The 27,097-nt window shown below is 48.8% G+C and overlaps 1 protein-coding gene across 1 annotated transcript in view; it reads right to left on the reverse strand.

The window, feature by feature from the left end:
- The window catches only part of LOC144160959 (TGF-beta-activated kinase 1 and MAP3K7-binding protein 1-like), a 73,494-nt gene that overhangs the window by 20,535 nt on the left and 25,862 nt on the right, over positions 1 to 27,097 (reverse strand). Inside the window, exons 5-7 of the mRNA XM_077692033.1 lie at positions 24,729 to 24,837; positions 12,333 to 12,552; positions 5,930 to 6,053 (exon numbers count right to left, since the gene is read on the reverse strand). Of these exons, the coding sequence (XP_077548159.1) occupies positions 5,930 to 6,053; positions 12,333 to 12,552; positions 24,729 to 24,837 (453 nt within the window). The remainder of the gene's footprint in view (positions 1 to 5,929; positions 6,054 to 12,332; positions 12,553 to 24,728; positions 24,838 to 27,097) is intronic.

Here is a 27,097-nt window from a genome sequence, read left to right on the forward strand (position 1 = left end):
GATACTTCTTGTGAGCCCTGTTGTTATATCTTGTTTACCAGTGCAGCGTTGATGATCAACTGACATGTGTGCTTCTTGAAATTGAAATGTACTGCAAATGTGAAATGCGCTGTGTGGTAACTACCAGTCGTTTCTTCTTTTTTCTTTTTTTCCCAAATGTATCTTTCACCCAGTTGTGTCTGATCGCTCAGTGCGGTCTTTTTTACACGTATTGACGTATACCTTGTATAAATTGTATCCCCCCTATGTAATGCCTCTCGGGGCCTATAGGGTACTCAAATAAATAAATAAATAAATAAATAAATAAATAAATAAATAAATAAATAAATAAATAAATAAAAACAGGAGAAATGAATGAGCACCAGTGTAGCAATCCTCTGTTGCTCCAGGAAGCGCGAGCGTAGTGAAAGCTGACCAAACAAAATGTCATTCTCGGCAGCTTGCAGGGGATATAAAACGACTTCGTCCTGCGACTTTATTAAAGCAATCAGGCTGCAGGAGTGCTCCACTGTGCAACAGCGAAAGCCCACACACGATGTGTGCAAACTTTTTGCATTTCGTAATTTGTTTACAAGGTCCGACACCTGCAAATTGTTAATACTTGACAAGTGTGACTGCAGGAGCTGCTCAGTGGCTAAGCCGTTTGCTGCTGACCACAAGTGGCCTCGATCTCCCTTCCCCACGACCGTTTTTCTGAAGTAGATGGAAATCGAGAACGTCCGTGTATCGAGGTTTTGATCCACGTTTAATATCATCAACTGGTTAAAATAGGTCTGCCGGCCTGCAACATAAGCTGCGCCTCGGAGCAGAGATATAGCACACGGCATCAAATGCGCCAGTTGTTAGATAAAAAAAATGTGTTTACACAGAAAGCAACCAAAGAGAAAAGGCGAATCACGTTATTTTAAAATATTGCGCAAAAATTAAGAAAAACCTAATAAGTAAAAAATCACCAAAACGTGGATATTGCTCTATACTTTTCTTTGCCCCGCCTTTCACAACCAAACGTCTCATCAATACGAAGGAAGTGAGTTCCGTGGTCAGTTTTCGAGGACAGTACAGTGGACAAGTTCAGTTTTTTACAGATACAAATAACAGATATATCAGGGTGCGCACTGAATCCCTTGGCAAGAAACTACAGCCCTCGACCCGGTCTTGGAAGCAGAAACAGTAATAAAGCAGATAACACGTGCAGAAAGGCAGGCCGGTACCTCACACTGCCCCATTCACCAAGCGATCATCTTTTCTGCTTGTTCTGCAGTTTTGTCGCTTTCAGATCTGTTTTTTTTTCGAAGGGGCTTTTGTACTGACTGCCCAACTCGCTACATTACTTCTACTGCTACTCGTTCCGGAAAGGAGTATTGCTGTGGACGAATTAAAGAGCGTCTACCCAAAAAAGTCCCATCTCAATATCTGCGCGTCAAATTTCCCTTTCATTTTGTAACAGCATAACCTGTTATAAGATTCCACAATGTAGCACACGGAACGATGGCCGGGGGCAAGGTGGTACGATGACATACTAATTGTAATGCACACATCCGTTATAACTATCGCTAAAGGAATTGCAGTGGTCAGAGCAATAATGCATTGATTGAGCGTTAACTGAATCTTACTTTTAACAAAAGTGTGGCTAACACACTCGATAAGGTGACAGCTAACAAATTATTCAGAGTGACCAAATAATCTAATTCATTAGTAGTATTTATGTGCCTGTTGTAGGATTTTTCTGTTTTGTTACAAATATAAAAAATGTGCGCCAGTGGTATTAAAGGGGTCCTGAAATACCTTCCGCCGATGCATGGATGTACATGTAACCAAAAAAAGCAATGTATTAGCAATCTCCTCCCGCAAGAATTTTGTTGAAGCGATGAGTATTAGCTGAGAAATCGTAAATCAAAAACCACGCATTATTGTCGCGCCGCGTTTCCTCCTCCTTTCAACTTACTCTCCGCTGTTGACGGCGAGCGAGCCTTCCCTCCCATGATGCTGCGCTCCTCGGCGGTGACGTACTTCCGCTATTACGCTGCTCACACAGCCGTCTGCTACGGGCAAGCTTTGTTGACACCATGAATTCCGCACTCCGCTCAAGGCTGGAAAAGCGAACGAAAAATCTGGCCCCATGTGTGTGGCGGCCTGGCCCCTTTCGCGGTGTACGTTGCTGCAGAACTTTGCTATCGGCAGCACGCGACTCTTTATCGCCGGCGAACTCGCAGCCGCACGGGGAGGATCCTGCGCTCGCTCCCTTGGATGAACAGCGCACTGTTTATACAAAAAGCGCCGTATCAGATGTGGCCCCGTTGGTGCCGGGTCTTATTTTGTGGCGGTGTTAATTCCTGGCGGTGGCATGTGAAAAAGACATTTTAAACCGATACAGAACCCGTGCACAAAACGCCAGTTCAGCTTGGGGCGACGCGTGGTGGAGAGCGGCAACGTTGGCAAACATTGCTCCGCCGCGGCTCTGAGCTTTCTAGCGCTGCAGCGAGCACCATGTCTTTGACGATATCAAACATCGGTTGCCCTGGCAACAAGGCACAAACCGCTCTAAAAGTCAGTTACGGTTGCGTGATCCCGGTTCAGCTTGGGGCCCCACCTCGCGGCATATGGGCACTGCAGGCATACGACTCACTCCCATTTGGAAGTGCGAGATGCGTTTGGCATTACAGGAGGCGATGGTGTGTGTGTTGTGGACGCCTTTGTTTCGCGATGAAATGCGACGTTGTGCTTCTGCGGGTGGATAGTGCTTCCCATGGTCTGGATTATCTTTCTCAAGCGGCGTACGACTCAACCTCGCATGGCGTATGTGCAGTGTGCGTGGCTAAAAGCCATCTGGGCTTGTGCGCCAGAGTTAAGTGACTTGCTGTTCGTCCCCACAAACCACGCATGAGGTGAGTGCCGAATTTACGAGGGGCAGGAGGAGGCAACCCATCGTCTGTCAATCGCGATTCGGACTTGCAACGCATGTTGTGTTCGTTCGAAACGCATCTCTGGATTGTTTGCAAGTTGAATAAAATGTATGCGTCAAACCCGGGCATTCGGCTCAGGGCGTTCTCTGCGATTGCAAGAAAGAAGTGCCACGGGGCTTCAACGCTTTCTTTATGGAACGTACTCAAGTAAGAGAATATTCATGTCGTGTTATGGCCCTGTTGCATTCAATACAAACGGTTAAGCGTTTGTTTACACTTGTTTCGTTTGTCGTAAAATGTCCAAGCACTCCGGCACTCCGCTGGCAGATCAGCCGGCGAGCCGACGCTGAGCAGACGACTCATCTCTTTGCCGGAAGTGCGTGAAAAAGCCGCACAATAGCAGGATGTCTAGCTCATGACGAACATCTGGGAATCGATGATGTAGACATGTGAAGATGGCGGCGTCCAAAAACACGAAGGAAAGGGTGAGAAAAAAGCGACAAACTTTGCAACAAAAGTGTGAGCTTTCCGCTGCGCGTAAAAGAGTAATACTTGGCACAGATGATGTTGACGACCCAATCTAACGATTGCGCTAGTCAATTTATTGTGCTCAAAACGCCTTTCAGGGCCCCTTTAAGCGCTGGTATTTGAACGCGCCAGTACGCAGCCGAAATTTAAGGCTTCAAGGTTAGCGTGATGGGCGATTCCACAGCGAAGATTGCGATTTTAACAAAAAAAGCAATCGGCATAAAATATATCCCACCATCGTATCTCTTGGCAGTTGCATTATGAATAGTCGCTAGGGCAACATAAAGTCTGGGCGAGAAAGTAGGTGGTAAATCGTCGCCACTTCATCTGTTTTGTAGCGTAAGCTACACTGGTCGAGGTTGAGCAGTTTCGTGTGGGCCGTGAAGGGCCGTTCTGCGCAAGCGCGAGGGGCATTGGATTGGTCTGGATCGGATTGGCTTGGTTTGGATTCTATTAAATTGGATTGTGTTGGATTGAAATCCAATACAATTGGAGTACCGATGTGTAGAGAATTGAGCCTGCACATTCGCTGGTCTGCGCTAGGCGCGTGCCTAGCTGTGCACCTCCGTTGCGCAGTAGCCAAGTCTGACGCTGCGCCGGAATAGCTTGATAGCCGTTTCGCATGGCTCCTGGAAAGCCGTGCTGCAGGAGGACCCATGCACAAGGAGCAGTGACTGGACTGAACTGGACTGGTTTGGAAATCGTTTTAGCAACAGTAAGCATGATAATCAGCTAATCCTAGACAACCAGGAAACCTAAGAATAACCTGCTGAACCTTAGCTCACACTACATATATCCTGGCGTAGCCGAGCTACGCCACTGCTAATTTTTTTCTAATATCTCGTAACTGTTTAAAGTTTACTTTGCAATTGCGCCACTGCCCTTGGGGAACAGCAGAATTTTGATTTTTTTGTATTTTGATTTGGCTGTCGTTTTAAACTACACAATGTTTTTTTTAATTTCAGTGATAATTGAACTTACGAACCGGTTTGAGCTCCCAAACCGGTTTGCGAACGCGAACCGGTTCGTTACATGATTTTGTCTGAACCAGAACCATACCCGAACCGGTATTTTTTTCGGTTTGACACACTGGTGTCAACATAAACAAAGGCTGAACTTGTGGGTACCCCCCCCCCCCCCCCCCCCCTTCTTGAGAAATTCGTAAAAAAAAAAAAAAGGGAAAGCAGTTTGCTCCAATTAACTTTTCACGTCTCCTTGATACTATGCCAATGTTCCCAAGCACTTGCTCTTCAAGTGCGCTCTGATTCGACCCTCCAGTCTAGCCCGTACCAAACCCGTCTCTCCAGGCCCTTTCCGTGTTTTTGAAGTACGCTGGAACCTTTACCCGCCGCGGTGGCTCAGTGGCTAAGGCATTGCGCTGTTGAGCACGAGGTCGCGGGTTCGATTCCCGGCCGCGGCGGCCGCTTTTCTGATGGCGGCGAAAAGCAAAAACGCCCGTGTGTACGAGATTTCGGCGCACGTTAAAGATCCCCAGGTGGTCAAAATTAATCCGGAGCCCTCCACTACGGCGCGCCTCATCGCCTGCGTTGCATCGGCGCGTTAAAACCCTACAATCAATCAATCAATCAATCCTTCGCGAAGAGCCAATAAGTTTTGTACTGTGCGCCTCCCCCCCCACTTCCCCCCCGATTTATGTTTATGCAATGAACGATGACATACAAACGACAGCTTCGAAAGGGTAACCGTGTGGGGGAAAAGTGGACGATTTGCACCTCACACATGGGCTCGTGTGAAACTGAAAAGGGGATGACTGCGAAAGGGGCACCGCTTTTCGTCACCACTTAGCCGAGTCGTTCGTCTTCCTTTCGTCTTCTGCCGCTTGTTTGTTCGCACCTGTTGCCTTCTGCTTGTTGCTCTCTGACAGAGGACACACAGCCACGGGAGGGGAGAGAAGTCAGGACAGAATCTGGCAACCCCCCTGGACTCCTTTCCAGCGATTTCTGCTCACCGCATCCAAGAACGGAAGGGGCCCAGACTGTGTACCTCAGCACTAGGCGTGACTGGCGGCTGCGCTGGACTGCTCGCGGTATCTTTTTAGTGTTCCCATTGTTTTGCCTGTGGCTGAGGGGACTTTTCAGTCTGGAGAGTTGCTCACCACACTGCTGTGCGAGACCGTGCGTTAAGAAGTGATCTCCACGGACACGAGCTCAATTGGCGCATACAACGAGACAACAGAAGGGGAGGACAACAGCCACGGCACTCACTTCTGAATGCCTTTTTTTACACGTGAAATGCCGACATGCAAACATTTCATTTCCCACGCAAGCACCCAAGTCGGCTCTCTCTGTGGCTCTCGTCCTCCCCTCCCGTTGCATGCGCGCTGTTTGCATACGCCCCAATGGCAAACCAACTAGCCCGGCATTCAACGTCGGTGATCTGACACTTCCGTTGCTTGGGTCGCAAAAGGCCACCACCACGCAATGTCTGTTCGTGGTCCCACGGAAGTTCCGGGCTCCCCAACAGTTCAGGAAACTTGCCTTGGCAGTGATGCCCGCGCAGTCCAGGGCACCGCACAGCCCGTCCGAGAGGAACACCAGCCGGCAGCCGGGCTCCACGGTCAGCGGGCCGCACAGCTCAGGTTCACTCGACAGGGGGTCCGGCCTGCACCACACACGCGCGTCCCCCACAATGGCAAACGATGACAGACCACAGCACAGCTGTGTGTGCATGCGTGGGACCACATCCCTGCAAAGTGAGCTATTGACGAGGGAAAAAAAAAAAAAAAAAGAAAAAAAAAATCCTTGGGGCACTTACGGGGGGACACTGCTCTTAAAAAACGTCTTTAAATTTTCAAGCAAACTTTGTGAAACTTGTCAGCCTTACTGCTTTTCCCCCACTGATTTCAAATATGCCATTATTTTTTTTGAGTAAGTCAATTAGTTCTCAACATACTTACAGATAATTTCATGAAACTGTAATCTTCATATTTTCCAATGCTTCTATGAACCCTGGTGAATGCAATAAGAGAATCGGTTTTTTGATGCACCGCTTGGAACTAATTTTACAGCTCATTAAACTTTGGTGGCACCAGTGGCAAGGAACCACTTTGGACGACCAATTCAAACACCAACAGAAGCTATTTAAATGCCCATAACCTTGCCAGGACCGCACTGTCAGTTTAAATAAACCAGAAGTTAGAATTAAAATTGAATTTGAATTAACGAGGTTCAGCTATATAACTGAGTACCGGAAATAAATTTTCGGTCTGTGGGCGACTTTCCTGTCGTTTACGTCTCACTCTCGTGGCAACAAAATCCCGCAAAAGCATATTTTTGGCTTTTCCCAGAGGTTTCGTTATTGCGGGGTTTAGCTCTAAACAGGGTGTACTGTGACACAGATCCTGTGAAATGTTTACAGACACTGTAAAGCTGCTGACAAAGTGTGCAGGGGGTTGAGCACCTCTGTCAGGCTTTGACAGGAGACTTCTGCGAATGCCGAATAGTAACTTTCGAATTGAATATCAATTTTTATTTTTACAGGTTTCGATTTCTCATAGGTCTTTGTGCAAAAGAAGGTGCTACTTCGCATGTTCGGAAGACATGACATTCTTTTCCAACCCGTAGAACGCACTTTTCAACTCGCATGGGCAGTACTCGAGGAATTCGGAGCGGGCACAATATGCATTTGGGGAGAAAATAAAAAATAAAAAATATAAGAAAACTGAGTTGCATTGGAGTTGCTGTACTGCAACCATAGGCAACAAGTATACGGCGCCTCGCAACTGAGAGCGAGCGAGTACTTTGCAGGCATGAACAAGAGGACACGAAAACACGGCACAACCACAATCATGAACCAAGATGAGGCACTTTGGAAGCAGCGAGAAGCGTGAACAATACGTAGCAGAAGAAAAGCTTGCATGACAGTTGCGTGAATGAGCCTGTACTATCCCCTGTGGTCCTAAAAACAAGTAAACGCGCAGTAAACATACTTCAACTGCATTAAAAACAGCCAGAACTGCTTTTCATTTTAAATTAATGCAAGCGCTGTCAAAACGGCGGCGGTCTTAACCGGAAGCTGCCCTGACATGTAAACATCCGGTCGCAGAATTCAAAATGGTGGCCAGAGTTGACGGCGACGGCTTGAAAGAAAGATCTTACCGGCGCAATCGCAGATTACTCTGTGCAGCGGGATAAAATTTATGGCCTCTGCAAGGCGCGCTCACCGAAACCGTGATTAGGGTGAAACTTGCCGAGTTGACGGTGTAGCAGCAGCGCGTTAGCATGCGCCGACATCTCTCGCGTTCGCAAAGCCAGGGAACGTTCGGAAACTCCACTCGACTATTCAAAAAATTGAATAGCGGATATTCGATTTGCGAATCGAATTATTCACAGAGGTACTACTGGATTCGTATTTATTCGCACACCCCTAAAACAAAGGTTTTTCTAATTAAAAAAAAAAACATTTTTTTTTTTCTGAGTGAAATCAAAACAACTCTTGATGAACTGGGCAGTCTGGCTACAGCCCACCACATCCACTGCCAAAATCCAATCCAATCCAGCTTGATAGTCCGTTTGCCATCATCCATCTTGTTTTGGCAGTGCCAGCCATTGATAGTATTGTGGTGAAGTCACAGTAGCTATGCTTTTTCTACACATCAGCAAAGTTGTGCACTGATTACAGTGGAATCTCAATGATACGATTCTCGGTGATACGAATTTCGGTTTGATATGAATTTCTGATAAGTCCCAGCGAAATTGCATTGCTTTCAATGGGAAAAATTTCAGCTCTTACGAACGAACCTGCGCGGCCCGACGGATGATACAAACGAGCCGGCGAGGCGCCCGCCCGCCGAGCGAGCAAGCAATGGTGACGTACGGTCTCTCTCTCCTCTCTTTGTCACTCTTTCTCCAGTAATGGCCGGGCTGTTGTTTCCTGCTCGCGAAAACGGCGCGCCACCGCGAAACCACCCGCACACTCTGCGGGGCGGGGCCGGCCACGGCAACAGGACAGCGGCTTCGGTCGCGAAGTGGTGCGGGGCGCTCGAGCGACCGCTTCTAACCGCTCTTTAAAATGCCACTCAAAGCACACACGAAGTTTCTTGTGCGGTAAATGAGCTAATGGCGAATTCCATTGAGAGAACAGGAGCAGTGGCGTCGTGCAGTGACGAGTAGGGGGCAGAACACTTGGGAGCACGCGGGAGCAGGGCCACTGCACCTGCCACTGGAATGCGGCACGCACCCGGACAGCAGGTGGGAGAGGGGAAAACACGGTCCCGACCGGACTGTCGCGGCTTGTGTTGCCGAGATGAGCATGCACGATAGCACTTATCAGGTTAAATAAGGGCGATCCGGCTACATTGCTTGTAGTAGTTGCAATACGAGGCCCGTCTGCAAGATCGGCGAGTGAGGAACAGGCGGTATCACCACGAGGGCCTCTCAAATACGACAAAAACAAGTAACAGATACATGTGTGCCATCTCTCGGGGCGGAGTAGAGGTTAAAATGGCGGCTATTTGTTCTTGAAGTCGATGGCGGCTATTTGTTTTTGGAGTCGTTGGTTCGAATCTTCCCAGCGCCGTCGACTTTTTTTTTTTTTTTTTCTGCCTCTAGCATTTTCGAGAACCGAGGCCGAATATTTCAGTAGAAGAAATGCCCCCGCCCCACGCAGCATCGTTCAGTGACGTATAACCAAAGTGGGCAGCTCCTTCACTGGGCCTGTTTACTGAACGGCACGGTTGATTCTGGGCAACCCAGCGGCGACGCAGTGGTGCGCGCCGTGTCATCGCTCTATGTGGCTCAACCCGACGAACACACGGCGTCCTGACGAGGGAGATTTCTTGCTGTGCAAACTTCGTCGTGAAAGTTCGCTCCACGTATTCCGGCCTTTAAGCATCACAGCAATCTCTGCGGACAAGCATGTGTGAGCAAAGCCGGGCAAAGCACGTGTGGCGGTAGGAAGCACTCGCTGCCCATTCCGCAAAGTTGCAAATGCACATGGATACCGCTGCACTCCCTGGGCCGCGCTCGCCAAACCGTGACAATTTGCCGGGAAAAAAAAAAAGGGGGGGGGGAGAGAGAGAGAGAGAGAGAGAGAGAGAGAGAGAGAGAGAGAGAGAGAGAGGATATGATGTTAAAGGTCATGTGACTTCCTTCGTACTGTGCTCACTCTCCTTTTCAAGCGGGAGCAGATCCGACTGCTCCCGACTGCTCCCAGAGCAGCGAAACTGATCTCGCTCTACCACTGGGATGGCAGTGCTCCTTCTCCTGCTTGACTGCTGAAACACGCCTGCTCAGGAGAGAGCACTTTCAGAGTGCTTTTGAGTGCACCTGCTCTCCCAGTGGAATTCACCATTACAGTTGAACCCCTTTATAAGAGACTCATACTGGGGAGCAGTTTCTGTCTCTTATACAATATGCTTCTTATAAGCAGGGAACCATGTTTTCACTAACTGATCAACCCCTAGTTCAATGTGGGCACTGTACGGCTAAAACAAGCTCAAAAGAACGCTACAGCATGTTGCTAAAGATTCACTAGATATTTCTGAATGTTTCGCCCCCAGAATTTTTGCGATATTTCTGAATATTTGTTTCCTTCATGACTGTATTAACACTGTTTTTTATAACAGATTGTACAAGCTTTCTGTTCTTTCACTGTTTGCGGGAGATGAATCGTAGATGTCGAGTTCACAAGCCTGGCGAATAGCCAGAGCGCACAGCTTCTTCCGCTGTGTGCTCTGGCTATTCGCCAGGCTTGCAGGACTCAACATCTGCGATGCTTCTTGATTAGGAGCTACGCGAGTGGGAGAGCCCACTGCGCACTCTCGGTGTTCTTGGCTTGCGCAGAAGCCCGCATGCGCGGTCACGCTCCAATGCATGGCAGTAAGCTTTAGCCCCTTCTGCAAGTTGCATTTCCATTGGCAGGGCTTCTCGTCATCGTTTCATAGCTGCCTGAACCACTGCGTGTCTGCTGAAGTAATAATAAATAGCGACTGTGGGCATCTGCTGCCCCCTTTGATTCCACAATGGATGCAACGGCAGTTAGTGACTGGTGGCAGTGCATCTAAGGTTAAAATGTCTGTTACAAGCGAGATTGACGAACAAAATTCACGGATAACTTGTCCTTTATAACCAACTATCTTCTACACCCGGTGTCTATTATAAAATAGGTCAATTTAACGGGAGAGATAGGGCATCCAACCATGTGGGTGAATAGTGTCTCTTATACCAGACTGTCTCTTACATCCATGCCTCTTATAACGAGGTTCAACTGTATAATGTGGGCGAAAACGGTGCTACAAAACATCATCCGTGCCGCTAGTGAAAGTGGCCATGAAATATGTGCCAGGGTGCTAGGCCTAAACATCAGCGACGGACTTGCTCCGAGCCTCCGTGGCGGCATAGCCAACCAGCTGCCTCAAGCACTTCGAAACTGCTGCTATGAGGGATACGCCTTCCTGTTCGTGCAAGTCGTCAGGCTCACCCCCTGCCATGCGCATCGCACGTCCTTTTCTGACCAAGGCACAGGCGGCTGCGGGCGCGGAATCGCTGGCACGGGCATGAAAATACTGCGCATGCAACGCCGACGTGCACGAATCGTGTGCAAAAACGTTCCTGTAGTGAGCTTGGGCACTGCGAGTGAGGAGACTAGAGTCGAGAAGGGATTGCTCGGCGACATGGAGGTTAAACAAAAAACTAGAGAAACGTCACGGATTTCTTCATGCGAAAGTAAGAGAAGAAATAAACGAAAACTTTTTAGTGCTCAATTTTTTGGCCTGTGTTAGTTCATACGAATTTCGGGTGATACGAATATTTTTCGTGGTCCCGCGAGATTCGTATCATCGAGATTTTACTGCAGCCGGAAAGAACACATATTCGCTAGACTTCTTGGAGCTTGGAGTCCAGTTGCAAGAAAAGTGTGTGCAGAAAAACAAGACTAGAAGCGTTGGCCACGTCGCAACTCTGAGAAAAAGATTAGACGCGCAACACTGTGCGTATTTGACACCCTGAACCCTTCCTTCCTTATCTTTGCAGCTGAAAAGGAAAGGTGGGGTGCTTGCCCAATATCTGCACCCCCACATCATCAGAATGATGATAATTGGGTTTTAATTGTGCAAGGCAAAGAGTGTCAAGGGAATTGCAGCTTTAAAGCAAACATGGCACAAAGTGCGACTATAATTAAGCAGTTCAGACAAAACAGAGACGGCTTTTAAAAAGTGCCAGGTGACAATGTGAAATGAGCGATACAAAATCAAAATCTACTTTCCCAAGAACAGTTGGAAAACTACTGAGTGGTCAGGTAGGAAGAGTGAGGGGCAGAGTGGAGTGCGCAGTGTGCAAAGTTGTGAGAAGAGGCAGCAGCGCCTGGTGTGCACTGCCTTGCAGTGAATCGGAACGTGCACTACGGAGAGGCCCTCTCCACACCTAGGACGAACCAGTGAGCAGGTGGGAGAGTGCTGCATGTGTGTGGCCTTGCCCGGGCCGACACTCACGCGGCACTGCACTCACGTGCGAGTTTCTGAGTGGCAACCAGAGCGAGTACACTGGCCCACGGGTTCAATGACGCCCCCACAAGCGGTGGAAAAGGAAAAATATCCCGGGCCCTCTCCACTAACCTGAGACCTGGGGAGGGGCGACGCATGCAGTGTACAAGTGCATTCAATGACTGCAGGTCTCTCTCTTGCCACACGGAGAAGTGCCGGTGGGAGGAGCAATCGCGCGCTTGCTGCGGCAGTGGCGCCCTCTCTCGCTTAAAACTGGACTTAAGCAATTAAATACAGCAAGCTAAGAAGTATGCCACGAAGTAGCATGAGGTGTTGTAAAATGAACGCTTCGGTGTTTTAGTAGTGTGACTACATGAGAACACGACGACGCGAGACGCCGACTGCCCGAGCCCCTCGGGTGCTTTGCCCCCAAAACAGACACCGCCATGCACACCACCCACCCTTGGTCGTGAGGTCGTCGCCTGTGCGGGTGTGCCCCGAGGCAGCGGGTGGCCGGCAGGGTGTCTGCGGAGAGGCCCCCCGTGTCGATGCCCAGGCGAGAGAGGCGGGCCAGCTCGTCTGCGTTGCGCAGGCTGTGCTCCACCGTCAGGCGCTGGGGCTCCGCTCCCTCCCCCTCGCTGCCTCCTCCTCCTCCACGCAGCAGCAGAACTCTTGCGCGCCCTGTTAGGTGGGAGGGGGGGACGAGAGAACGGCACAAGTTGGACGGCTGTGTGAGGCCGTAACTGCTTCTGCAGCGGCCACCGCGTGGGCTACCTTCTTGAATCCCCTCTTGGCACTTGGGCTGGCAGCGAGAGCGGGTAGACCAAAATCGCCTGCTTCAACGCAAACATTTTGTGTGGCTCGCTCCCAGCAATGCAGTGCCGCTTTCTTTTGTTAATCCAAAACAAAGTCATGAAATAATCGCAGTTTATTCCTTCACACGTGAGAATGTAACGCCCATTTCTTTTATTAATTTCCCAGAAACTCTAAAATAGCTGCAACTTGTTAGCTCAAAGGCTTCACAGAGGACAGCCTTGTTCAGGTAGGGTTTGGTAACTCACTGAGCTCCACTGCCACAACAAGAGAGTTTCTTGTAAGAAAAAAAAAGAGAATAAGAAATATTGAAAAACATTTCATCAGTGACGCGAACAGGCCAGCACTATGAATGATGATGATGATGTTTCGATTTTTATGGCGCAAGGCTGACTGAGGGCAAAGAGTGCCAAAGGATGGTTAGTTTATTTCAGTAGCGTGAAAGTTTTTAAAAGTGAAGCATTTCAGTAAAAATAAACGAAGTAAAACACAAGCTAATGAAGATGACTGATGTAAAGGGCCAGGTTGTCATGATGCATGATAAGAGATGAGATGTGAATGAATGAAAGACTTTTAGAAATAGGCCTGAGGCCCTGGGGGGTTATTGGAAGATGAGGGAAGGGGAGTCGAAAGCCTCAATGAAAGTCACATGTACGCTATTAAACACAAATTGTTCGTTTGCAGGCCCTACTAGGGCTGTCAGACCACTCTACACTGCTTTGTAAAGACCACTGGCAAGTGAATAAATTGCTACGCGTTCGAGAAGAGTAGCATCGGAGCGCAGGCGCTCCAGATGCTGCGCATTCGTACGTGGTGGTGGGCAATAGGCTACCAGCTGATCTCGGCCGCTTTCGAATGTCGGACAAGACCATATTAGACGAAACAAGTTCGGGAGGATATTAGCGGCAGCGCAGAAATTGCACGTAGGTGCGGATGAAAGGGATGTGCTGCGGTGCTACCATTTCCGAACAATGTCCGGAGTGTGGGCAGCGTCCGCGCGTGCCTTGTTAATAAAGATTTCGCCCAGCCGAGAGAGGGATATCGACGCAGGGAGAAAGCCTGGGGGGGGGTAGCTTCTTGGAGCCGCCGCTGACTTTGTTGCTGCAGTTGTCGTCTTTTTTGATACCAGGCTAAAGATGTAGGTGAAGTTTCGTCGGCGGCCGTGGTAGCCAGGGGAGGAGTCGAAAGAAGGCACTCCCTAGCAGCGTTGTGTGCTTGCTGGTTTCCAGTCGCTCCAGCTGTGTGACCAGGTGTCCAAGCCAGACGAATATTAATGCCTTGTCCGCGCAAGGATTGAATTGTGCTTATAATGTGGTTGGCGGTGAGATTATGTGTATAAGCCTTGTTGAGTTCCTCGAGGGCAACGTGTGAATCGGTAATGATGCGGTAATGGTGATATTCGGGTTGCTGGGAGGTCTCGATTTGTTGGAGTGCTCCAAGAATGGCAAATAGCTCGACATCGTCAGTAAGACCGTGCATGTTGCTGATCTGCCGAGATCCATTCAGGGTTGGGTCCTCGGGGCAAGTCCAGGCTATGGCTGCGCTCATGCCACTGATAGGCACATCTGTAAAGATGTCTAACTCCTCGGGGCCTTTGTCGTGGGCCAACGGGGCAATGTACTTCTCCCGCACAGTTCTTCGACATCGCTCTATGGGGCGGCAATGAAGTAGGCCGAGTGCCGGGCGTTCCCATGGCGGAAGAGCAGGCGGCATATTGGAGATAGATGTAAAAAATTGACATCAGTAAGAAACTTAAAAACACGCTTGATGGGCTCGTCTCCTAAAAAATATGGTGGGTGAGACAGGATGTGTTGTCTGTATCAGGGTGTCGAACCGAAAAAAATACCGGTTCGGTTACGGTTCGGGTTCGGGTGAAATAATTTCGTTCCGGTTCAGTTCCGGTTCGACAAAATCACGTACCGAACCGGTTCGCGAACCGGTTCGGGAGCTTGAACCGGTTCGCGAACCGGTTCGATGAGTTGAATTATCACTGAAATTAGAAAAAAAACATTTACTAGTTTAAAACGACCGTCAAATCAAAACACAAACTAACATTCAAAATGCTGCTGCTCACCAAGGGCAGCTTTAAACAATTTAAAGCTTTAAACAGCTTTAAACTTTAAACAATTTGGAGATATTAGAAAAACACATGAAGTGGCGACGATTTACCACCTTCTTTCTCACTCAGACTTTATGTTGTCCCAGTGACTATTCATAAAGCCACCGCCAAGAGATATGACGGTGGGATATATTTTCTGCCCTTTCCTTTTTTGTTGAAATCACAATCGTCGCTATGCAATCACCCATCACGCTAACCTTGAAGCCTTAAATTTAGTCCTGCGTACTGGCGCGTTCAAATACCAGCGCTTAATACCAATGGCGCACATTTTTTATATTTGTAACAAAACAGAAAAATCCTACAACAGGCACATAAATACTACCAATGAATTAGAATATTTGGTCACCAATAATTTGTTAGCCGTCACCTTATCGAATGTGTTAGCCACACTTTTGTTAAAAGTAAGCTTTAGTTAACGCTCAGTCACTGCATTATTGCTCTGACCACTGCAATTCCTTTTGCGATACCGAAAGTGTGCATTACAATCAGTATGTCATCGTACCGCCTGAACCCTTACCATCGTTCCGTGTGCTACATTGCGGAATCTTATAACAGATAATGTGGTTACAAAATGAAAGGGAAATTTGACACGTGGAGCATGAGATGGGACTTTTTGGGTAGACGCTCTTTAATTAGTCCACAGCAGTACTCCCCTCCGGAACGAGTAGCAGTAGAAGCAATGTAGCGAGTTGGGCAAACGGCTTAGCAAACGGCTTAGCCACTGAGCAGCTCCTGCGGTCACACTTGTCAAGTATTAATAGTGTCGGACCTTTTAAACAAATTATGAAATGCAAAAAGTTTGCACACATCGGGTGTGAGCTTTCGCTGTTGCGCAGTGGAGCACTCCTGCAGCCTGATTGCTCCAATGAAGTCGCAGCTAGGGAAGGGCAAAGTCGTTTTATATCCCCTGCACGCTGCCGAGAATGACATTTCGTTTGGTCAGCTTGCACTACGCTCGCGCCTCCAGCAGCAACAGACCACTGCTACATTGGTGCTCATTCATTTCCCCTGTTGTTACATAGAGCGTGATAGTGTTAAACTGTCTGGAGGGGAAAGTGCGCGAGCAAGTACGAAGTTGATGGTACGGGAAAGAAAAAAAGGCCTGAATTGCATTCACTGTGCAATATCAACAACAGAGGGTCGAACCGTTTCGGCATGAACCGGTAACCGTTATTTCTTTTTCCGGTTCAGTTCCGGTTCGGGTTCAGCGTGCTCAAAAAATAACGGTTCGGGTTCGGGTTCAGTTCCGGAAAAAATACCGGTTCAGTTCCGGTTTTCGGTTCGGTTCGGTTCCGGTTCGACACCCTGGTCTGTATAGTTGTGGAAAGTGTTTGTGTCGTGCTGTGTGGAGTGCTTTGCATTGAAGTAGCACACGGATCACGGATAGGCCGTCTCCACACCCGCTACACAGGGGTCTTGGAGGTCCCGTGAGCAGGTGGGAGTGTGTTTCATGGGTGTGGCCTATCCGTAATCGAGCCAAGGTAACTTCGTTGTGTCTATTGTGTGTGTCAGTGGTGTATGCTCCCAAGAGTGGCTTTACAATGTGTAGTTTGTTGTCTGTCTGTTGATTCCAGTGTGCTTGCCATGTATTGCGAAGGTGTTGTCTGATGTGTGACTTGAAGTCGGTGTAGGGTATTGTTGTCCACTGTAGTTGTAAGTGCAGCAGCGGCAGCCATTCGGTCTGTGGTCTCATTACCTAAAATCCCAGAGTGCCCTGGCACCTAGCACACGGCCACTTGAAGGTTTAACGCATACACAGACATAATAGTACTAATGAGAGCATTGACCACACGGTTTTCAGACTTCTGTGAGGATAATGCACGCACAACCCTTAAAGAATTAGTATAAACTACGGATTTGGGAATTTGATTTAGAACAATATGGCATACAAGAAGTATGCCATAGGCCTCTGCCGTAAGGATACTTGTATTCCTATTCATAGTTTTACAGACATTAAAGGTGCCACCATGCGCAGCACAAGAAACAGTTGTGGCAGTTTTTGAAGCGTCCGTGTAAAATTCAGCACACTTATGTTTGTGCTGCAGGGACAACAAATGTTGCACGATCGCGCTTCTAGGCAGCCTGTTTTTCTCAACACCTGTGAAAGATGTATCACATGATATCGGGCGAAGCTGCCACGGTACTAGAAATTCAGTAGCGGACGTTTTGATGGTGTCTGAAAACGTGACATCAAGTTGTGACGCTTCTTCTCTTACTCTGAAACGAAAGGGAGCAGAGATTGATGGACGATTAGAAAGGAGTTGAGATATGGATGTATCATAAAAAACTGATGTAAAAGGATGGTGAGGCATTGATGAGATTTTAAAACCATAAAGCAGGTCCGTGTAAGCTCACTGACGTTCTAGGCTCCATTCGTTGCACTCTACATACAAGCTTTCAACTGGACTAGTCCGGAAGGCACCACACGACAAGCGCAGCCCTAGATGAAGCACAGGGTCCAGCATTCTGAGGGATGTTTTAGTGGCTGACCCACAGACAACGCTACCATAGTCCAATCGTGAACCTATAGTCTGGTAAAAACGCGTAAAAGAAGTTGTTTGTCAGCACCAAAAGAAATGTGCGAGAGAACCTTGAGGATAGTCATTGTTTTCAAGCATTTATGTTTTAGTTGTTTTATGTGTGGGATGAATGTGAGCTTTTCGTCAAAGATAATACCCAAGAACTTGTGTTCCTTTCAGGAATCGAGACACCATTGAGTTGAACGTCTGGATCAGGCCGAATGCCATGCCTCTTGGAAAACAAGACACAAGTGCATTTCCCGGGATTAAATTTAAAACCACTGCTATCTGCCCAGCCAGCCAACTTGTTAACACACACCAAACTGGACTTGGCACTCACAGACAGACAAGTTACCCGATTTAAAGGAGAGTTGAACGTCGTCTACATGATTGAACAGGAAATCGATGGTGGCAGCGCCTTCCTAAGAGAATTAATTTTCACAATAAAAAGGGCGCAGCTGAAAACTCCACCTTGTGGCACGCCATTTTCTTGCACATGAACACTAGAGAGTGCAGCTCCAACTCGCATGCGAAACGTTCTTTCAGACAAGTAACTGGCAAGTGTGTTCATCATGTTACCCGACATGCCAAAGGACTTCAGGTCGCTTAGGATGCTGTACTGCCACGCGGTATCGTACGATTTTTCAAGATCAAAGAATACTGTCATACAGTACTGCTTATGTAGGTAGGCATCTTTAATGTAGGATTCTAGCGCTACTAGTTGGTCATTTGTAGATTGCCCCACCCTGAAGCCTGTCTGGCAGCTTTCGAGAAGACCATTGTACTCAAGAACGCACACGAGCTCCTGTTTATCATCTTCTCGAGGAGCTTGCACAGGCAGCTTGTCAGGGCAATGGGACGATAACTGGCAGGGAAGGAAGGGTCCTTTCCTTCCTTGAAGAAAGCCACTAATATAGCCTCCCTCCAAGATTCTGGAATTTGCCCCGAAAGTCATATTTTATTGTATCGGTGTAGGAGTGTCTCAAGAGTGTCTGGGTGTAGGTGTTGTATCATGGTGTATGTAATCTTATCTGCGCCTGGAGCTGAAGGTTTGCACGTGCTCAGGGCAGGCCCTCAACTCATAGAGTGTAAATTCAGAATTGTAACCAGATTTTGACCTGTTATTGTCATGTAGGGACTTCTTTTGACAAGCGGTTTTATGTTTCAGGAAAGTGTTTGTGTAGTGTGCAGAACTGGAAATGCGTTGGAAGTGTTGTGCAAGCGTGTTAGCCTGGTCTTCGAGTGTGTCCCCTGTTGTACTGACCAGCTATGTGTATGTTGTCCTTCAAGTTTACGTATTCTTGTCCATACCTATTGAGTGTCTGTGTATGAGTTAATGGATGTAATGGATGTAAGAAAAGCACGCCAACTCTCCCTTTTCGCCTCCCAACGCACACGCTTTCCAAAGGCCTTTGCCCGTTTAAACGAGATGAGGTTATCTGACGTGGGGTACCGGCGAAGGACACCCCACGCCTTGTTCTGGGCCTCTCGCGCCCGCCTACAGTCCTCGTTCCACCAGGGCCTTCTTGTGTTGCAGGCCGCACTGGAGGCCGGGGGAATAGACTTTTGGCAAGCGTCGAGGATGTGCGCCGTGATGAGTTAAGCGGCTTCCTCCACGTGTAGGTGTTTTGTGGATGTGTGGTGTAGTTTAGATGTTTGTGTGAATGTGCTCCAGTTTGCTTTTGATTCATTAAACCTTTTATGGGAAGATGGACTGCTTGGGTCTTTACCTATATGCGTTAATGAAGTGGGGAAATAGTCACTACCATATGGGTCACACCCCACTCAAGACATAGAAAGAGAACTGCAGAGCCAATAGCCAAGTCAAGATGCAAGTATGTATTGTGTCCTAAGTTATGGTATCTATGCTGTTTTTTGTTGATAAGGCATGCTCCTGAAGATGTAAGGAATTGATTAGGCGACCTCCACAAAGAGAGTTGTGTGCATTAAGGTCGCCTGTTAGGATGCATGGTTCCGGCAGCTGGTCAACCAGCGCCTTGAAGTCAGAGCTCGAAGGTGCATGATCAAGATGAATATATATGGAACATACCGTTATCAATCTATTGAATATTATTGTGGGAATTGCTACAGCCTCAAGGACAGTGTTCAATGTGACAGGGGGGCATGCTAAGGATTTCCGGGCAATTATGGCCACACCCCCAGAAGTGTGTGTGCAGCCAACCCTGTTCTTTCTGAATACCATGTACCTATTTAATAAGTTTGTCTGTTTGGAACTGAGGTTTGTTTCTTGGAGACGCATGACACTTGGCTGATTGGCTCGCAGCACCTCATACACATTGGCAAGATTTTTGAGGAGGCCTCTGCAGTTCCATTGAATTATGTTTTCTGTTCCCATTATTTGCGTGAATGGTGTGTGTGTTCATGTGTTGTCTTTTGGGGCTGTTACTCTGGGATTGGGCTTTTTGGGCCTTTCTGTTGGCTAGGACATCGGAGGCCGCTTTTGCGCTGCGTTGCAGGCAAGAACGCCCCGACGTCTATCTAGTCGTCCAATATCCTGGGGGTGCCCGATGAACTGGGCCCCCTAGACTTGGCCCCCCTTCGGGAGCCCTTCGTTTGAGCCGCCGCCGCCGCAGGTGTCGGGGGCACCAGAAGTGGCCTGGGCGGTGGCGGTAGGTGGCGATGCGGGGTCCCCGGTCTCCATCCCCTCGGCATGCTCAAACGCACAGGACGAGGAGGAGGAAGTGGTGGGAGCGGCATCGGTCTCGACAGAGTTGGTTGGCAACACAACCGCTGCTGCCTTAGCAAGTGGCGTGGTGCCGGGTTGGGCTGCCTGAAGCAACCCAGCGGGGGGCGGGGGAGGGACCAGGTCAGACTTGCTGAACTGGGTCTCTCTGGAAACCAAATGCCGCTCCGCCCCCTGGCGAGCTGTGTCGGCATACCTCCCCAGGGGGAAAGAGGCGAACCTCTTTCGCGCCTCTGGGAAGGTGATGTTCTCAGTGACCTTGATGTTTATTATCTTTTTTTCAAGATGAAATTTTTCACATTTGCGGGAGTATGCCACATGCAGCCCTTCACAGTTCACACAAGTGAGGGGGCTAGATGGACAACTCTCACTCGGATGATCTCGCACCGCGCATTTTGCCCAGGTCGTTCAGCCACGACAAGTTTGTACTGTGCCCGAACCGCTGGCACTTAAAACAGCGCCGTGGGTTCGGGATATAGAGACATATTGAGCAACAAATAAAACCTGCATTTATATGTTGCGGAATTGCTTAGCAGTCAAAAATCAAGATTATGTGTTTGGTGGGAATCTCCTTGTCGTCTCTGCGGATGGTGATGCGTCTCACGGCAGTGACGCCCTGATCCTTCAAGCCAGCAAGGAGATCCACATCCGTTTCGTTCAGAAGATCTGGCTCGGATATCACACCCTGCGAGCTCCTATGGGGTGTGACCCTGATGATTAGCCAGTCTAGTCTGAGCTAGAAGCTTTGTGGACTGCTTGCTGCTTGTCATTTACCTCGATGAGGAGTTCCCCAGTCCTTTGTTTTTTGGCCTTGTAAGTTGTTCCAATTATGCCTTCAAGATATTTTGCAATCAAGAACACTGATTGAGCGATTCTATCACAAGAAATGGAGAAAAATTATCCAGCTCAGGAAAGGTTAAAGGTGTGGAAAAGGCTGGAAAAGCGAACGAAAAACCTGGCCGCATGTCGGCGGTGGCCGCGCCTTGCCCTTTCACGGTGTACGTTGCTGTCTTATTTTGCGGCGGTGGTAATTCCTGCCGGCGGCATGTGAAAAAGACATTTTTTAAACCGATACAGAACCCGTGCACAAAACGCTTCAATCATGTGACCAGTTCAGCTTGGGGCGACGCGTGGTGGAGAGCGGCAACGTTGGCAAAACATGCTCCGCCACAGCTCTGAGCTTTCTCGCGCTGGAGCGAGCGCCATTTCTTTGACAATCTCAAATGTCGGTTGCCTTGGCAACAAGGCACAAACCACTCTAGAGGTCAGTTACGGTTCCGTGATCCCGGTTTAGCTCGGGGCCCCATCTCGCGACATGTGGGCAGTGCAGGCGTACCACCCACTCCCATTGGGAAGTGCGAGATGCGTTTGGCATTACAGGAGGCGATGGTGTGTGTGTTGTGGGCGCCTTTGTTTCGCGATGAAATGCGACGTTGTGCTTCTGCGGGTGGACAGTGCTTCCCATGGTCTGGATTATCTTTCTCGGGCGACGTACGACTCAACCTCGCATGGTGTATGTGCAGTGTGCGTGGCTAAAACCCATCTCGGCTTGTGCGCCAGAGTTAAGTGACTTGCTGTTCGTCCCCGCAAACCGCGCGCGAGGTGAGTGCGGAATTTACGACGGGCAGGAGGAGGCAACCCATCGTCTGTCGATCGCGGTTGAGACTTGCAACGCATGTTGTGACATTGTGTTCGTTCGAAACGCATCTCTGGACTGTTTTGAAGTTTAATAAAATGTGTGCGTCAAACCCGGGCATTCGGCTCAGGGCGTTCTCTGCGGGAAAGAAGTTCCACGGGGCTTCAACGCTTTCTCTATGAAACGTACTCAGGTAAGAGAATATCCATGTCGTGTTATGGCCGTGTTGCATTCAATACAAACGGTTAAGCGTTTGTTTACACTTGTTTTGTTTGTCGTAAAATGTCCAAGCACTCCGGCACTACGCTGGCAGATCAGCTGGCGAGCCGATGCTGAGCAGACGACTCATCTCTTTGCCGGAAGTGAGTGAGAAAGTCGCCCAATAGCAGGATGTCTAGATCATGACGAACATCTGGGAATCGATGATGAAGACATGTGAAGATGGCGGCGTCCAAAAACACGAAGGGAAGGGTGAGGAAAAAGCGACAAACTTTGCAAGAAAAGTGTGAGCTTTCCGCTGCGTGTAAACGAGTAATACTTGGCCCAGATGACGTTGACGACCCAATCTAACGATTGCGCTAGTTCATTTAGTGTGCTCAAAACGTCTTTCAGGGCCCCTTTAAGGATGGGAATGGGGGAAAAGATACTTCAGTGGCATGTAGTGGGCAACATTTAGGGACAAATCACGTTTGGGGGGGGGGTTAGGCAATACTATAGAGCATAGTATAAAAGCAGGGAGACGGAGGTACTTTCTTCGTCAGCCTTACCCTGATACCGAGAGAGGTCCCGGAGCTCCCTGCCTGATAAACAGACAGGGAGCCCATCCGCTGGAGCTTGACCCGGACCCCGACGGCCACCGTTTGTGGTTTTTGCCCTTCACCTTACAACTCGTAGCCACAGTGGATTACAGCGTGAGTATGGGGGCTCGGGGTCTGCGGTGTCACCAACACCGCCACCAAGATTGCTCAAGGTGCCCCGTGTGGGGGCCAGCACTATAAACACAGGTGTCGGAGTGTTAACTGCACACCAACATTGAAGCGATAGGATTAAACGGAACTAGGGGCCTCACTGCAATTTTCACAATATCTCTTGCCGGTGGCTCACATTGGTGGCTCTCAATCGCACAAACAAGATTCTGTGACATCACAGACACACCACTGGAAAGTGGCTAGAGCCCCCACTCCTTCAACATCTCGATTACTACTATTTGCTCGAAGTTTGCGATGACATTGGTATCGCTGTCCTCAGGACAAAGCAGTGTTCTTAATGAAGCAAACTTGTATGTTCCCTCTATGGCCCCCTGATAAGCGTCCTGATAAGCCCCTGCAGACACTGGGCTAATGTCCACTGTCAGAGTGACAAGAGCCAGAATTAAATAAAAATATACACGGAGGAAGCTCACACTAACGCTGAGACTAAAAGGTAGCGAAGCTGTATGCAACCTTACCACCATCATGATGGTTTAAGTCCACGATTGCAGCCGATTTGCTTCTTCTTCGCTGTCGCAACGACCTTTACTGCAGCATTGTTGCTATACGTGTGAACCTCCTTCATTTTTTTGGAAGTGATAATCATTGGACATCACCTTGGGAAGGCGTAAGCTGTGACTTGTCTTCTCGCTTCAAGCAAGTGTTGCCACAATTACGGTGAACGCTGGCCTTTTTTTTTTTAAGTGCAGAGCATCTTATGGGCTCGCTTTGTCGTCTTAGCTCGCTAACGGTCAATGTGACTTCCGGAATTAGGCGGCACAGTGAGATAACAGACCCAAGTAAAGCCTTCTGTACTGGCGTCAGAGAGTCACGCTGACTCTGCAAAAACCACACGGTTTAAATAGTCATAACCAGTCAAACCTCGTGAATTTCTGGCGCTTACAAACTCCTTACAGACTGCTTACAAACTGATACGGAAAAGCTGCTCGTTCATGGACTGAAATTCTGAGAATGTTGTGTTTTTTTCTGAAAGGTTGGCTTGCGTGTGCCTCAAGATCTCACTCAGATGCCATTATAAATCCCCAGTGTGATTGCAGTGAGATCCTTACAATGTTGCTCTTGTTACCCCTTAGCTAATGTACCCCAATTTCCCAGCGCAGTCTGCAATAATTAAACTCCTTCCATGCTTCCACTGCCCCCACTAAATTCTTCAGCGTCTTCTTGCACACTGGCGACTCCCGCTTAGTGAGCACAGAACGAACAGTATTCTGGCGATCTCCGTCCCAGGCCACACCATGCGTTTGTGTGTAGCCCCGATAGTGTGGACTGTCAACCAATCCACTTAGTGGGCATGTCCTATCATGCGCTGCTGCGATGCACGACGAGAAAGGGTGTCTGGCCAACACCCTCCTCCCTAACGTGCCACCGACGCCTGCGCTGCGAGACAGCACCACAGCCTTCACTGACGGTACCCCAAAACAACACTGAAAATCAATAAGAATAAGCTCTACAACTACAGTTTTTTTCTACAGGTCACCCAAACTGTACAGCAAGCATGTTTTCGGACCATTGCAAACGAGATTCCTGGGGGCTTCCCAGCTCGCAACTAGTAAGAACAAGCACAGAGGCCTGGCGTCCCCCCACAGCCACTGCCTGCCCCGACCAAGGCGACACTGCCGGAATGCCTTCGCAGAGTTAGGCAGAAAATGAAACGTTGAGGGGGCGACAGGAAGAGGAAGAATCCAAGCAACCAGATGCGACTCAAGGGTAGGCAGAAATGACGAGCGCACACATACCGTTCCCCAACCAAATTAGATGCAAATCTTCAGATCCGAACAATGCTTTCCCACAGCAGAAAGCAGCCCAAAACAGCACGATCTTTTGCCCCACGAGAGCTCTCGCACATGGCAAAGAAATGTTGCCTACTACATGCCACAGGTTCCCTGCCTAACCCCTTCTTTCTGCAGAGCCCGTGCAATGATCAGTTGCGGGCCAGTCTGTGGCTCAGGCCCACTCGCTTGGGGAGCGAAGGCTGCACGATGGTCGTTGTGGTGGAGCATTAGCGGGCAGGGGAAGGGCACCCGGGCCAGCCTGTGCAGCGTCCAGCAGCAGCGAGCGCCACACGGTCACCCCTTACCCAGGTTGGCCAGGTAGAGCTGGTCGCCCTGCCAGACGACTGCCAGCGCCAGGGAGCAGCCGGCCGACAGCTCGGCCTCCAGGGCTGCCAGCGACGCCTCCCCGGGACCCTGCATGCAGCAGGGGCAGAGGAAATGGATTGACGCCTCTTCTTCGCTTTTTCTGCTGCAGACGATACCTGTCTCACCACAATAACCGGGCATTTCCACAGCCCTGCTGTGCCCCCTTTTGACACCCCGCATACCACACCTTTGTGCAGACAACCCACCCCTGCACGTGGTAACCCAAGCCTCAGAAAAACAGGCAAAAGCCCACGGCTCCGCATTTTGCCCACACCACTGACTGTGCAATGCAACCTCTCAGTCATCGCACCCCCCCCCACAAAAAAAAGCAGCAGCCAAAGAACAGTAGTGATTGCTGGCAGATAGCTGCTGGGTTGTCGGAAGCTGCCCTCTCACTTTTGCCAGTGCAGCACTTGAAATCTCGCCCATCCTCGGAAAGGCAATCATGGCGCTGCTAAAGCAGGGAGGACACAGCTTAATAATGAGATTTGGGAGCAGTTTTTGGAGCAGCGAAATCTTGATTTTGGAGCAGAAAAACCTTGGTTTGGAGCAGGAGAACCACATTGATTATGTCACCTTAGGAGCCTAAAAAATTTTTAACTAGGGGGGCAAAAAGTGCACTTTTTAATTGGTTCTCTATGTACATAACACTGAAACAGCCTTTCAATAAAGTTTTTTCTACCATAATATCACAATGTACGAACTGCACTACCTTTTTATAAACCATTTTTAAATTCTTAGGCTCTATGCATAGATAGCGTGGAGTGCCATTGCAAATATCGAATTAAAAAGTAAGCACTCGCAATGCATTTTTATTACCATGTGAATGCCGAAATTATTATTTTTTTGAATCCCCAGACTCGGCTATATGCGCAAGTGTAAGAGCCCCGGCAAAAGTCGCGCAAAGCGAGGTGACAGTCGTCGCACCCCGCCAGCCCTCCCATATCAATCCTCAAGGTGCACGTTCACTAACGTTGGTATGTTTGGCCACCACTCTTTTGGCAATAAATTTCACTTCAGATAAATGAACCATTATTACTAGCGTGCAATAATAGCCTGTCCCGCTATCGGCGAACCTTGCTTGAACATTTTGCAGCGATGTAGCCTGCGCCACCCCTTCTACAGTGTCGATCGTCCCATTCCCGCCGCTCGCAAGCTCGCTGTCAAGGGACCAATACCTAAGCGTTTTAAAACACTGCAACGAGTCCAAAATTTCACTTCAGGCATGCACCGTGCCTCACACTCAAGGCCGACATGAATTCCCGTCTTTCGAGTCGAACAACTTCCTGCAACAGATCAAACGACTAAATGTAAACGCAGCCACCCCCATAACCAAAACCACAGTAGAAATCGGCGTGAACCACGAGCAACTGCTTCGACCGGCAGCCATGTTTTCCAATCTTCACCACACCAAGAAGGCGGCGCCCAGTAATGTCGTTCTGGAGATACGGGGCATTTTTTTCATCAGCTTGCCCAAATAGTTTGTCGCCTCAGCACACATAAGTGTTTTTCTACAGGACTTAGCAATGGTTTTCGGTGGGAAAACTTAAAAAAAAACGCACAGAATATAACATGTGCAACAAGACATGGTGACCTTCAAAAAAACTATTTTGGGGACAATTTTATGCGGCTTTTTTCATTGAATGATCAATCAATTGAACCTTTACAAACAGAATCACCTTGGGGGTGCTGGAAAATTGTGCCGTCAGCAGGCATTTTTCCCCACTGAAACTGGTGGGAGCGTTGAAATCCTTGGCTCTCAAACTGTTTTGGAGCAGTTTGGCGCAGTTTTTGCTATTTTCAAGCTTCTGGAGCAGCCTGGCGCAGGAAAACAAATTTGTATCAGAAGTGCGCAATATGCGCAGCTGTCTCACCCCTGGTAAAGGCATGGTAAAGAAACTGCTGCATTTCCGCGTGTATAACCTCCACCAAAAATGCGAAAATTTCAGTGGCAAAGTACGGGTGCGGATAACTCACGGGGTTATTCCTTTAATGCAGCTTCACGGCAATGCACGTTGTGCTGCGAAGCTCCTACGCGGTAACACTCACTAAACCTTTGATGGCAGTGATCGCGCAAACCACACAAGGTCAAGGAAGAAAAAAACATGAATGGAACAGAAGATGACCTCGTGTAAAACAGTGAGGACTGCGGCTCAAGTGATAACTCTAGCGAGAACAGTGACACTGAGTGAATTGTGACTTTCACTTTGCCGTCAGTATATTCGACTTGCTAAATGCACGCTTTTTCTGTCTACGTAGTCTGTGATGTGTTGCTTGAGCAGAATAGCTTTGGTGCAGCCTTTCCTGT

The sequence above is a fragment of the Haemaphysalis longicornis genome, unplaced genomic scaffold (genome assembly GCF_048455015.1).
Source record: "Haemaphysalis longicornis isolate Haplotype H1 unplaced genomic scaffold, Haemaphysalis longicornis Haplotype H1 scaffold_11, whole genome shotgun sequence".
Lineage (NCBI taxonomy): Eukaryota > Metazoa > Arthropoda > Arachnida > Ixodida > Ixodidae > Haemaphysalis > Haemaphysalis longicornis.